Raw genomic sequence first — 12,717 nt, forward strand, 5'->3', positions numbered from 1 at the left:
CCGGGCAGCAGGACAAGAGCCCGCCTTCGCTCCTTGCACGACTCCAGCCACCTCAATAAAACATCTTTATTCTGTACAGTGATATCTCGGTGCTGGGGGACACGGCTGCCACCAGCTGGCATCACCCCCCGCGCAGGGCAGCTTTCTAGCACCAAAGGCAGAAGGAGCACGATGCAGGGCTGAAGGGCTGGTGCTCGTGGCTGACCCCCACGATTTAACAGTCAGCAGCAAAACCAGAAGCTTATGTACAGCTCGGCAGCCCCTGCTGCACCCTCCAGGCTCAGAGGGGCCTGGAGGAGCTGCGTGACAGCGAGTGAAAAACAGAAGTGCTCCACTTTTCGTGCCCAGAGTCCTCGCTGGCAGCACCAGCTTTCCTCTCGCAGCACGCCCCAGTGGCAAGGGAAAAAAATAAAGTCTTTCTTGAGGAGAAAAAGAAAGCAATTCCCGTCGCTATCTAATCACAGCTACGCAGAAGTCACCTTGGTGTTAGCGACGCTGCCTGCCCCCACACATTAAGGCAAGCGTGTGAGGAGCAGTGAGCTGCAAACCGCTGCGGCCAACAGGCTGGCAGCACCGAACGTCCACAAAAACAACCTGCCCGTGCCAGCACAGGGCCCGGGCCCCGCTCTGCACCGCCACACAGCCTCCTGCTCTGCTGCTGCGAGGAGCAGACCCGAGTGCAAACGTCCTGCACCACCCACAGCTTCCTCCGAGTCCGAAAGTGGGATGCTGACAGAGTGCACGGGGACAGGGCGCCCGCCCGACAGTCAGGCACTCGGCTTGGAGTGATGCAAAACCAGCATACGAAGGGACACACCGCAGATTAAAAGCCAACCAGGGTTAAAATGGTGAAAAAGGGTCCTGAACGCGTTTCGAGAGGTTCGAGCAGGGCCTCTTCCATCCCCTCGGCCCGGAGGGACGTGCTGCGGGGTGACCCGAGGAAGTGCTGCGTTAATTAACCCAGAGCTCGGAGAGCTGGAGTGGGGCCAGATCCCGTATGCGAGGTGGGAAAACATCCCTTCACTGCTCGTCTCCCAGGGTTCTGCTCCTCCCAACCAGTAATTTCCAAACAGTAAACAAAGCCAGAACTTGCCTGCCCAGGTCTGCAGGTGCCTCTGATCTATTCTGAGGGAGGGCAGGGTAACGAAAGCGGCAGGCAACGCGGAGAATGTGCTCAGCTTGCCCCTCATATGGCACTGAAGGCGAGAAACTCTCCGAGGCTCCATCTCCCAGCGTGGAGGATGGCCACCCCTGCCAGAACCGGACAGCAGCAGCTCCAGGCACCACTCGGAGAGCCACGGGAGCTTCCATCCTTCTCCCCGGCCGTCGGTGAGCGGAGATCTCTCCGACCTCGTGGTAGTCAGAAGTTGAGCTGCCCAGGCCCCAGGGACTCCTCCAGGCCGTTTTCTTTGGTGGTGATGGCTTGGAGGTCAGTGACGTGCCCGATGCCTTTGGTGACTCCTTCACGGAAAAGCAGCTTGGCTCCGATCTTCAGGTACTCCGGATGCTTGATGAATCGGAAGCAGACAACGGCCTTCTCTCCCGTCCGCAGCTTGTCCTGAAGAGAAAAAGGGCACAGCTTAGACCCACCTGCCCTGTCCGTGCACGCAGGTGCTAAGAGGAGGAAACAAACGAGCGGGTTGACTCCCTCAGGCTGCACGGCTTGAGTCCTTCCCACTGCTGTTGGCGCAGGGGAGGGCAAGAAAACATAAGCTCTGGAGAAGGCAGAGCTCAACCCCCTCCTCAGTCTTGCTGAGGAGGAAACTCTTTAACACGTTGGGAGGGGAAATGGGTAGAGGGTAAAGGGATGGAGTGTGCTCCTAGGAAGGGACACGAGTACTCGGGATAGCAGTAGCCCCTCGCTTTAGCAGGGGACACAGCAGAATCCCAGCAAACCTCACAGGGAGGTGTGTTTTTCTCCACTTTCCTCCCATGCCTTACCTTTCCATGGATCTTCTCTACGATAGCGGTCTGCCGCACATTCCCCACGTGCACTGTCACCTGAAAGCCTTTCCGGAAAGTCGTGGCATGGAACAGCAGCACAATCTCAGCCTCAAACACCGAGCAGATGGTGGGGTTCATCTCGGGGCTTACCATGACCATGCCCTGTACGACAACCCAAAGCTCAGACCGGTTAGGGCCAATCCCCCAGCCTCTGAACAGCACCCAAAAACCACAAACATCTCCACTCTGGGACCTGGCCTTGCACCCCACTCTCAGCCCAGTACTCACCCTATTTCACAGGCCATTTCCTTCCCTTCCAACAGGTTTTCTACAAACATCTCTCCTTCACTCCCTCTCTACCAACTGGGGATCCCCAGGAAAGCCTCCAGTCCCTCTCGCTGGAGCAGAGATGAAGCTGGCAGCATCAGGACCCACCTTGCGCAGCAGGGAGCGGTCGAAAGGCCCGAGGGCCAGCGTGGCTGCCTGGCCGGCCCGCAGCACGCGGCAGGCCGAGCGATTGCGTTGGATGCTGCACACTTTCAGCCGGAGGAACTTCCCGTCGTCCGTGGGGCCGACCACCAGGCTCTCCCCTTCTCGGCAGATCCCACTGGCCGGGGCACAACGGCAGGACAGAGCTCGTCAGGGGACAGGGAGGAAGATGCACCCTCTGAGATCACCCTACACAAACTCCCCAGGGCCAGGGAGGTGAGCGCCTTTGGGCTTTTACCCAGGCGTGGGACCAACTAACAGGGACAAAACACTGGTGGGGACAGGGATTTCCTACAGTAGGAGCAAAAGCCACACTATCACCCCTCAGAATACCAAATATCCCTCACACGGTGCCTGTCTCTCTGCCACACTGCGTTGTTTTTGTTGGGGAGACTGCAGTTGCCACCCGTTTTGTGTTAGTGCACTCTTATCCAAACTGCCCTGATCACTCCCAAACGCTGAGGGACAGCTGACTTCTCATGGGGTGGCATGAGGTTAGCTTCTCCTGGGGTCAGGGGACTTGCCTTCTACATCTCCCCCTGCTTGAGGAAGAAGCAGAGCAACGCCTTGGGATCCTGACTAACCTCTGCTGACTCTAGATACCAGCGTGCCTTCCCCCAGCACACTCCAGGTCACACTCCTATCACGCTGCTTGCCACTGCACGAGCAATGATCTGCTCAGGGCACCTCCCAGCACTCTGCAGGGCTTTATCCTCCCTTGGCCCAGTTATCTGGCAGGAGTCAGCACGGAGCTTTGTACTGCTTCCACCTGCAGCGGGTAATTGTAACCTTGTGGGAACCCCAGCAACCACACACACCCACGCCCGTCTGCCTGGCCTCACTTACCTCGACAGAGTTCCTCCCACAACAGTCCCCACCTCTGGCACAGTGTAAATTTCATCAACCTGCAACAGGGAAACAAGGAACAAGCTGCTCAGACACCTAAGGAACAGCACTCCAGGATGAGAACAAGCTGCCCACCCAGGGGGCATCAGGCACCACTTGAGAGCTTTCATCAGCCTCTACAACCTTTGTCTTAGAGGACCCTCTGCCTTTTAAGAGGAAAAAAAAAACTCTCTCTGAATGTACATCCCTTGCTTAGGACAGAGCCTAGCCTACCAGGCTTTTTTCAAGAAATGAGTTCTTTCTTTACTTGAACCAACAGCTCAGGAGTTCACCGTGTCTCTCCCTGTGGTGTCCAGAGTTCCCAGATGTTTGTCACATGGCACAACAAGTGCAGTAATAAAACGAGCCAAACTACCCTTATGTACCTGAAACTCTGTGAGTTGTTGCATTAGTTCCTCCTGCTCTTTACTGTTGGTCAGTGGAGGAAGGATGTTGAGGAAGACTTTCAAGAGATCCAGGTTCTCCCCAGAAACGCTGGACAGTGTGAAAATTGGGGTGATGCTGCCAGACACAAAGAAAGAGGAGTAAGCAGAAGGTGGCTGGGATTCTGAATCTACCCAGTCAGCAAGAGGACAGAGACTACAAAGATAAACAGCCAGAGCAGGAGGGCACGTGGGCTAGGTGCAAATCTGCAGTAACCCCTGCCTCAGCGATTGCTTGAGGCGCCAACCCTCTGTCAACCCATGTTTCTGTCTTGGAGAAGCAGCTCCATGAAACCTCTGGCACCTTCTGCTCCCAGAGCCAAGAAAAATGCCTGGGAGGCAAAAAACGCAGAGGTAGGAAACCTGATGAGGAGCCCAGATGTTCAAAATGTGCTGCTCTCCCCTGTGGTCACCTTTTCCCAGCTCCGCACAGCAGCCCAGTCTGAATTGCCTGGTCCCAGCAGAAAAGAATGGTCCCTTACTTGGGAGACTGTGCAAACTGCTGGGCTGCTGTAACAGCATCATCGTCTGAGGTGACAAGCAGGGGGAGCTTGTTGCAGCCCGGCTGCTTCAGAATTCGCTCCAGCTGCTTCACTGTCCGCTCCACGGTGGCTTTGGAACACAAGTCAACTTTGCTGATGACGATGAAGAAGGGGACCTTGAGGGCCATGGCCAAGCCCAAGTGCTCTCGTGTTGTGCCTGCTGCAGGAGAGAAGTGAGAGTGTTGGTGCAGCAGCATTCACCACTGTTGGTTGCTTACGTGACAGCTATGTCACCCAATTAGGCCCTCCTAATTGCCCACCCTCAAGATTTCACCCCAACTGCTCAGTCCATCAGGCAAGGAACAAACGACATTATTCTTTTCAACAAAAACCAAGAGCATTCCAGAAAAATAAAAACAACCCAGAATTATTGTAAGTGATCTCTTTGCTTCAGAAAGAGGCGGTAGTTTTCCCTCTTGAGCTACAGTTTGCCAGAGAACAACCACAAAAATGTCACAGAAAGATGTGGGAGAACTCCAGCTGCCTTTTCACAAGGCTGAAGGATTCAGCACCCCTAAGAATATGTAAAAGCTTTTTTTTTTTTTTTTTCTTTTTCCCCCTAACAAACACAGCCCCAAATTCCAAACAAGCTTCTCTGTCCAGAGCACTGTTTAATGTGGTTTACGACTGGTAACCCAGCTCTGCTCCCCTCCCAGGCACTCACAGGCATTGGCCTACAAAAAAATCATTAGGGACTCGCAGACTACAATGTTTTTCTGCCAACTACCACTGCTAACAAAGACCTGCTCCCCCCATTCCCCATTTCTATTCACACTGCTGTTGGTGTATGCAGACAGCACCAGACTTACCAATGCCGGTGTTGGCGCTAACCACCAGCATAGCAAAATCCGGGCAGTAGCTGGTGAGGCCGAAGATGGTTGTTTTCAGGTACTTGTGGTGGCCAGCCAGGTCGATGAACGTGATCATCTTGGAGGAACTCTCACAGATCTCTTCTGCCGTTCGGGAGTCACTGTAATTTACCACCTGAGGAACATGAGGACTTGGTAAGTGGAGGAGCCTCAGCAGGCAAGTGAAGGAAGAGGCAGCTCTTATCAGTCCACTTTAACCTCAAAATTAGTGAAGAGAGATCATTTACCACGGGTGCAAGAAACTACTTCTGTTGCAAATGGGCAGGCAGCACTCAAGTTCAGCTAAGGGGACACGGAGTTGTGCCACCTCTCTTCTCTCATGTCCCCCTCAGTGCTGTAACAGAAGGGTAGTCCTGTTCTCCTCCACCATCCCAACCACTCCCAGCTGAGTTCAGCAGTCCCCTCCCTCACCTCTCCTTTGCTGTTGAAGCCGAGAATTTCAAAACTGATGCTTGATGTTCTTCCTGACTGGATTTCATGGAGATGCCGGAAGAGGTTGAGGCGTGCTCGGCCCCGTCCGTTGTCCAGCTCGCCTTGCGTTAGGACGCCCAACAGGGTTGACTTCCCTGAGTCCACATTCCCCAACACAGCCACTCGCAGGTCTAAGAACTACAGGAAAAACAGAAAAAAAAAAATGAAACCAAACTGCTGCTCTGCTGGGTGTGTGTGAGCACTGCATGGCAATGGAGACGTGCCCCGGAGAGCTTCCTTCCACGATGGACACTGCAGCATAATCTTGCTCTGATTCTGCTCCTGCTCATGGCAAATGACAGCTGAGGAGTTGTGATACACTCTTGGGTGTTGTGACTTGACTCATCAGCAGGAAGTCTAAACTCTTCCTTGTTTGCACACTGGGCTGCATCACAACTGCTGTCAAAGAAGCAAAATAGTTTCTCGCATCTGATCCAGCCAATCTCTGCTACTTGGCATCTGCCGCAACCGCAACCTTGGAGATAAAAAGCACTGTCCTCAAAGTCGCCCTTTGGCAGCTCTTTAAAGCACCTGCTATGGCCCAATCTAGAGTAAAGTGCCTCTAGGGTTTAGGCTCCCATCCCAAAAGCAAGTTTCTTATGTGAAGGCTGTAAGTTGCCAGCAGAAGAGGACAGCCAAATCTCAGGTCCCTACCTGCTGGTTGTCAGGCACCTTTCGCACGAGCACCTCTGTTATCTTCCTTGGAACGTCGCTGTCGTAATCCACCTCCCTCTCCCGCAGCACCGTAATGTCAGCCCCAACCCTGGCACAAACACAGGAGGGAAGAGTGAGACACATGCTTGTACTCGGCACCCCTTGTACCTGCACAGTCAGACCTGGCAAAGGGAACGGGACAAAAGCTAGGAATAGCAGGGCAGGCGCCTCAGGCTTTAAGCCAAAAAGTCCTCGAGCTGCCTTCCTATTTCCAGAGCCTCATGATAAGGGTATTTCAGTCATACAAAGATGTTGTGGAACGGAGCCACCAGCTCCTCTGGGGACTCCCGGAGCCAAGTCTCTGTACTGGAGGCTGTTTATACCCGCGGGTCCCTCAGACAAAAGGGAAGACGTACTTCTCTGCCATACGGCGCAGCGTCTTGAGCGAGGCGCGCATCTCCTCCTCCGAGAGGCCCACCAGCAGCCCGTTGTCCTCCACACCGATCTGATAGACGGCCTCACCGCGGCCTTCCTGTAGCCGCCACTTCATCTGCGTCACCAGGTGCTCAAAGCGGTACTGCGAGGGGTTCACCAGCTTCAGCTGTTTAACAGAGCAGGGAGTTACAGCTGCAGCTCGGGTGCAGAGGGAACCCCACTGCCCGAGCCAGCAACTCTCTAAATCAACCCCATGAAGCAATGCCACCAACCCCGAGATCAAACTCTTCCAGCTCAGCATACCGGGCATCGCTAGACACAGAGATTGTTCTTTAGTACAGCGCTGCTTTTCTGTCCCTTCCTTTGACGTGCTCCCCATAAGTTACTCACTGCAAGGTAATTGTCTGGGAGGAAGACTTCCTGCAACCACAAAAGGCTCACCTTGTACTCTATGTTCCCATCTTCTGCCTGGTCAGAGAATAAAACAAAACAAAGGTTAGATGCTGTGCCAGCAGGGACTTCTACGGGCTATATCAGCTGTACAGATACTCTGCAGTTTGTACTGACAGTTTCAGAGAGGGAAAACTGCAGGAACATACTGTTAGGTCACAGCCCGTTCTGCCATTCACTCCTAAACTAAACTGGAACTTACTGTAGGTTGTGTGATGTAAACAGCAGAAACAACGATGAAAACCAGGTGACAAAACTAGAGAGTGACACAGGGCATCATACCGCTTTGGGGGGGTGGGTTATTTTTTTATTTTTTTACCGCCAGCAAAGGCTAGGGACAGTCACAGAGAGTTCCAGTTTCAGAAAACGTACAGTGTATGATGAAGTGCGTTCCCCCCTCCCCGCTCACATCCCACACTGCCAGCCAAACCATCCCTCTCCCACCTCGTCCAGCACCTTCAGATCGCCCGGTGTGCACAGAGACAGGGGATGGGGAACAAAAATTGCTGTGTATTTGCTCATTTATTGATACCCTCAAGTAACTTCTGCACTCGTCTGCTCTAAGCTCCAGGAGCCGAGCACTCTGCCAGCCCACGCTCAGCGCTTCCTTTTCCCCCGGACACCAGTTTGCAGGTCAGGAGAGGCAGCAGCCCTCTCTCCCTGCCTCCTAGCCCAGCTGCTAGCCACAGCCCAGCTCCTGGTGGCCAAAAACCAAGGGAGGGAAGCCCCGAGCTGCCAGCTCCGCTCTCGGGCAGCGGGGCTGTGCAGAGAACAGGGTGTAGGCGGAAGGCTTCCCTTAGCGCTCGGCAGCTGGCGGAGGGTAAGAAAAACCCCAAATAAAAGGGCTGGGTCTGCTTGAAGGCAGCAGAGGGAGGCGAGGCAGCAAGCGGGGTGGCCGAGAAGAGGAAGCGGCGCTGACAACGCCTCGGGCCGAGGGGAACAACGACTGCAGGGGACGATCCTGCTCACGGAGGGCACCTGCCAGCCCCTCCGTGTCACCCCCCCGGGCAGGCTGCGAGCCCAGCAGGGCTGGGGCGCAGCACGGGGGGCACCGGGGCGGGCACAGCTCCCCCGGACCCCCTTCCCCCGAGGACCCCCGACCCCCGCCGAGCCCCGTGGCGGCGGAGGGCTCACCTCGGGCGGCAGGTAGGGCGGGTTGTTGGCCTTCCCCCCCCGGCTCCGCCCGCTCTTCTTCTTCGCCTTCGAGCCGCCGCCGCCGCCGCTCCCCCCGCAGCCGCCGCCGCTGCCCCCGCTGCCGGTGCCGGGGGCGCCCCCCCCGCGCCCTCGCAGCGCGGCGCCCGCCGGGCGGCAGCAGCCCCCGAACAGCTCCGACACCCGCGAGTCCATGGCGGCCCCGGGCTCGCCGCCCGGGCTCCCCGTTGCCCCCCTCCCTCCCTCCTTCTTTCCTTCCCTTCCCTTCCCTTCCCTTCCCCTCCCCTCCCCTCCCCGCCCGCTGCGCGGCGTCACGGGAAAGCGAGGCCGTGCCCACCGCCCGCCGCCCGCCTACAGCTCCCGGCACGCCCCGCGCCGCGCCCCGCGGGTTGCTCTATGGAGCCCGCCTCGCGGGGGATGATGGGAGTTGGAGTCCCGCGGAGCCGCTGCCGTTTTTCACCCCCCCCCCCCGCCCTGCGCGGCTTCTCCGTGCCTCCCGGGGGTACCCGCGGAGGTCCGGGCGTTTTGGCAGCTCGCCGGCAGGGCCCGGAGCGCCGCTCGTTCGCCACCGGCTGCCGGCAGGGGCGGGGAGGCAGCGCGTTTGCGAAGATGCTCGCCATCAGCTGCGCAGAAACGGCAGCGGCTCGAGCTGCTCGGAGAGACACCGCGACCTGCTGCTAAAAGGGGGTCGGCAGCCAGACCGGCGGGCTTTTTGGGGACAGCCCTGCCATGCCCGCCCCCGTCCCGCTGTCACTGAGTTCGCTGCTTCGGGCTCGCTCGTCCCACCGCCCGCCCTCCGCCGTGGCTCGGCGGCTGCGCCCAATGGGGCCGCGGCCACGTTGTTGCCAAACACGGGGCCGCTCCTCCCGCCGCCGCCGGGCCCCGCTCCCCGCCTCCGCCGCGGGGAGGCGCTGCCACGGAGGCAGCGGGGAGGGCACCGGGCCGGCATTGAGGGCAGGGGCAGCCGCAGCTCTGTGACAACCACGGGAGATGCGGGGAGAAAAACCCCGCTGGCTGCAGGAAGGCTCCCACTGCGCCGCGGCCAGGGACAACACATGCTTAGGGAGGCCTTAGGGCTGGTGCAAGCAGCACCACGCCGCCTCAGCGCGGCGGGTGGCGAGAAAACGGAGCCACCGAGCGGCCACAGACGGAGCCCCCTCCTCCTCCTCCTCCTCCTCCTCTCCCTCCCCACCGCCCTCCGGAAGCCGCGGGGCCGGGCATGGCGCCGCTCCCATGGTGCCCCGCGGCGGCGGCCATTCAAACCCCAGCCGGGAGCCGCCGCTGCCGACAAAATGGCGGCGCCGGGGGGCGCTGAGGCAGAGGGCGTGGGGGCGAGCCCCGCGGCCCCGCTGCTTCCCGCCGAGCCGCCCGCAGCCCCGGGGCTCACCAGGGGGCCTCATCGCGGCGGGATGGCGGTGCCGCTCAGCCCCACGGTGTCCGTGGTGTTCCCGGGCGCCGTGAGCCGGGAGAGCTGCTGCCGCTTCGCCTGCGAGCTCCTGAAGCACGTCCTGTACCAGCGGCACCAGCTGCCGCTGCCCTACGAGCAGCTCGCGTACTTCTGCCGGCGGCCCTCGCAGGTGGGTGCAGGGTTTTGCTTTTTTTTTATTTTATTTTATTTTATTTTTTCCTGAGAAACTCCGCCAACGTTACGGGAAGTAGCTGGCGGGGCTCAGCGCGTTGTTATTTTTACCCCCTTTTGCCTCAGTTTGCACTCAAAACGCGACGCTCTCCTTGCACAAATAAGACTAGCAAAAGCCTTTTGAAGTGGCTTCAGGGTGGAAGTCGGCCTTTGAAAGATGGGTTTTCTTATCTTTAAGATTCATTGGTAGCTTGATGCAGACTCAAATTGAGCAGCAGTAATGTGGCATTTCCTGTTATTCCTAGACCTTCTGACTTCACATGAGAATACTTCATTACCTTTAAAAGAAGCATAAAACCCTACGAATCTTCCTCAAGTTTCAGGGAGGGCATGTGCCATGCTTTCTGAAGAACGCATTGGGGCCCTCTCTGCTTCTTCATAAATGTGCTAATCTGTTTTTTGTTTCGGTTTCCATCCAGGTTGGGGACATGATTAAAAAGCCACCCTCTGTGGACCTGGCAAGCAAGAAATGCCAGCAGGTGCTGACGGATCTGGAGGGAATGCTCCAGCACTTGGAAGTGATGTTCAGTTTGACTCTGGTTCCCCGGGTCCTTATCCTGCTCGGAGGCAGTGCCGTGAGTCCCAAGGAGCTTTACGAGCTCAACCTGGAGGGTGTGTGTGTGGGCAGCACTGAGGAGAGCCTGAAGACCACATCCTGCATGCGTAAGCTCTTTCACTCGCTCTTCATAGCGGATGTCTTCAGTGAACTTAAAGCTCTGCCTGCCATGGGCACTGTTGTTATGCTCCAAGGACACCGCGACTGTGGTGTTGAATGGTTCCGGCCCAAGCTCAACTATAAAGTGCCAACCCGGGGAAGGAAACTAACTGTTAATTTGTCCTGTGATGGAGACATCAGTATAAGTGCCTCAGCTCCTTCGAGTACGACTTCTGCTTGGGAGGACTACGTATGGTTTCAAGCACCAGTGACGCTCAAGGGCTTTCATGAATGACCTGTGCTCTGTAGAATTTAAATGGAGTATTGAATAACCTTTGGTGCTGCTTTATGTGGTAATTTTATCAAATGCAACAGCACATTTTTATCTATCTGGATCTCTTCCCCAGGGTACCTACTGCCTTCCTGTAGCTGGACTGCGTTCTTCCGTGTTCGTATCCTGAATTGTCTTTGAAAGCAAATATCCTCTAAGGCACAATTGCATACAGATACCATGATTCATTAGGGACCTGACCCGAGGCATAGGAAATGAATTAGTGTCTTGGGAATAAAACTTCTTAGCCACAGATTTGCTGAACTGACAAATACTGGATACAGTTTTCTGAGTTTTATTGCAGCCATATCTCTGGTAATAATGACTATGTTAGCTGATTATCTGGGATTCTAGATAATGTATGTAATTATTAATATAGTTGGCCGTTACAATGAAGGCTGTAACTATTTTTATCTACCCCACTGCTGTGAAAGGTGACATTTCCTGCAGTCTGATCAGGCTCGAGTACTGAAGTGCTTGCCCATCTATTTCACAAAATCAGGCTTCCCCGTGACTCAGTTCCAGTTTAACAATTTAAGGAGTGGCACTTTTCAGCAGTTGGAGACTTCATGCCTAGCACAGTGCCTTCTACAGGCAGTGGAAAGAGGTTAAGCAGTCCTATGGAGGCAGGGGAGCACGTTTTCTTCCTGTTTTCTACTAACCTTTAGTCCATCAGAGCTGACAATCAGTTTGATATACAGTTAAGATTAGGAATAAGCAATTTATTCTCTAGCCTTCTTCAGAGAAAGTTAGGACTCCTGCCCCAATGTGCTAGTTTATTCTCACTTTTTTTTTTTTTTAAAAAAAAGGCAAAATTCTTGCTTGCTTTTGCCTTTCAGATATTTCAGAGTCTTAGACTCTAAAAGTTTCTGAAATGTGAAGAGGAGGTAAGGGGCATGCTATCAAGTTCAGCACTATCTTTAAGTCAGAACGTCTTACCAGGAAGCAGAACTTGAATCCTTTCTTCTGGACTAATGTCTAGTACAGAATGAGACATGGAGGGAGGGAGAGAAACCTGTAAAGCACAATGTGCCAGAACTAGATATCTGCTGGAGTTGTCTTGAATCAGCTGTGCATGTATTTGTAATGTAATGAGCTTAACAGCTCCATCCGATTTGAAGAGAAGCTCTAGTGTACTGGCAGTGAGGTTGCTTGCAGTTATCTGCTAGCAAAAGCTGCTTGATGGGGTGCTAAGAGTCCTTTGAAAGGAGATCAGAGGGTGAAGTAACCTTCCATACCTGTTACCTATTTTAAGCTTGTCTGACATTTTGGCGTGGAATAAGATTGTAGAACTGGAAGGAAATTAGTTAAGTTCATATTTTTGAGCTTGGAGAACACTAGGAGTACAGTCTCTGCCTTACTAGCCTCTGACAACTGTCATATAATGTGTAGTAACTGCTAAAGCTAGCTCCAGGGGAAAACTGCTAAAATAAAGCAAGCTGCCTTATGTGCAGCTGCCCACTTGGGAATGTAATCACAGGTCTCTCGAATGAAATGTAACTTGAACTATTCAGTAGGAGTGTTTGATGTACTCAGGAGATCAAAGCCCTTCTGCACTTCCACCAAAGCTACTTGTAACACGTCTTTAAGAATGCTGGCACTCAAGAATTTAAGGAAGCTTTTGAAAAGACGCCTTAGTTCTGAGGATCAAGGGGCATGTTCCCTTCTGCTTTATCCCCTAAATGAGTGCAATGTTACTGCATTAAACTGTTTACATACTCTGTTATACTTGAACTATGAATGCAGCAATGATATGGT

General features: G+C 54.9%; 2 protein-coding genes across 2 annotated transcripts; one reads left to right on the plus strand and one right to left on the minus strand.

Moving 5' to 3' along the window:
- Positions 1–52: 52 nt before the first annotated feature.
- On the minus strand, positions 53–8,553 carry GTPBP2 (GTP binding protein 2). The gene is made up of 12 exons (XM_084285363.1): positions 8,317–8,553; positions 7,174–7,200; positions 6,714–6,898; positions 6,298–6,406; positions 5,584–5,781; positions 5,113–5,287; positions 4,244–4,463; positions 3,705–3,840; positions 3,280–3,338; positions 2,380–2,551; positions 1,942–2,106; positions 53–1,558 (listed from the first exon to the last, which is right to left on the minus strand). The coding sequence occupies exons 1-12, from the start codon at positions 8,527–8,529 to the stop codon at positions 1,361–1,363; spliced, it is 1,857 nt and encodes a 618-aa protein (XP_084141489.1). The 5' UTR covers positions 8,530–8,553; the 3' UTR covers positions 53–1,360.
- A 1,014-nt stretch (positions 8,554–9,567) lies between these two features.
- MAD2L1BP (MAD2L1 binding protein) lies at positions 9,568–12,604 on the plus strand (the record flags this gene model as incomplete). The annotated part of the gene is given in 3 exon segments (XM_084283699.1): positions 9,568–9,610; positions 9,613–9,911; positions 10,393–12,604. Coding segments are annotated over 3 exon segments (873 nt in total). The 3' UTR covers positions 10,924–12,604.
- Positions 12,605–12,717: the final 113 nt, after the last annotated feature.

Source organism: Netta rufina (assembly GCF_964035555.1).
Source record: "Netta rufina genome assembly, chromosome: 3".
Classification (NCBI taxonomy): Eukaryota; Metazoa; Chordata; class Aves; order Anseriformes; family Anatidae; genus Netta; species Netta rufina.

Excerpts from the sequence above, each read along its gene's own strand:
- GTPBP2 (XM_084285363.1), bottom strand. The coding sequence starts at position 8,529 with ATGGACTCGCGGGTGTCGGAGCTGTTCGGGGGCTGCTGCCGCCCGGCG. Across the intron at positions 6,407-6,713 it reads CTGCGCCGTATGGCAGAGAA|GGTTGGGGCTGACATTACGG; the intron begins GTACGTCTTCCC and ends TGTTTGTGCCAG. Across the intron at positions 4,464-5,112 it reads TAGCGCCAACACCGGCATTG|CAGGCACAACACGAGAGCAC; the intron begins GTAAGTCTGGTG and ends TCTCTCCTGCAG.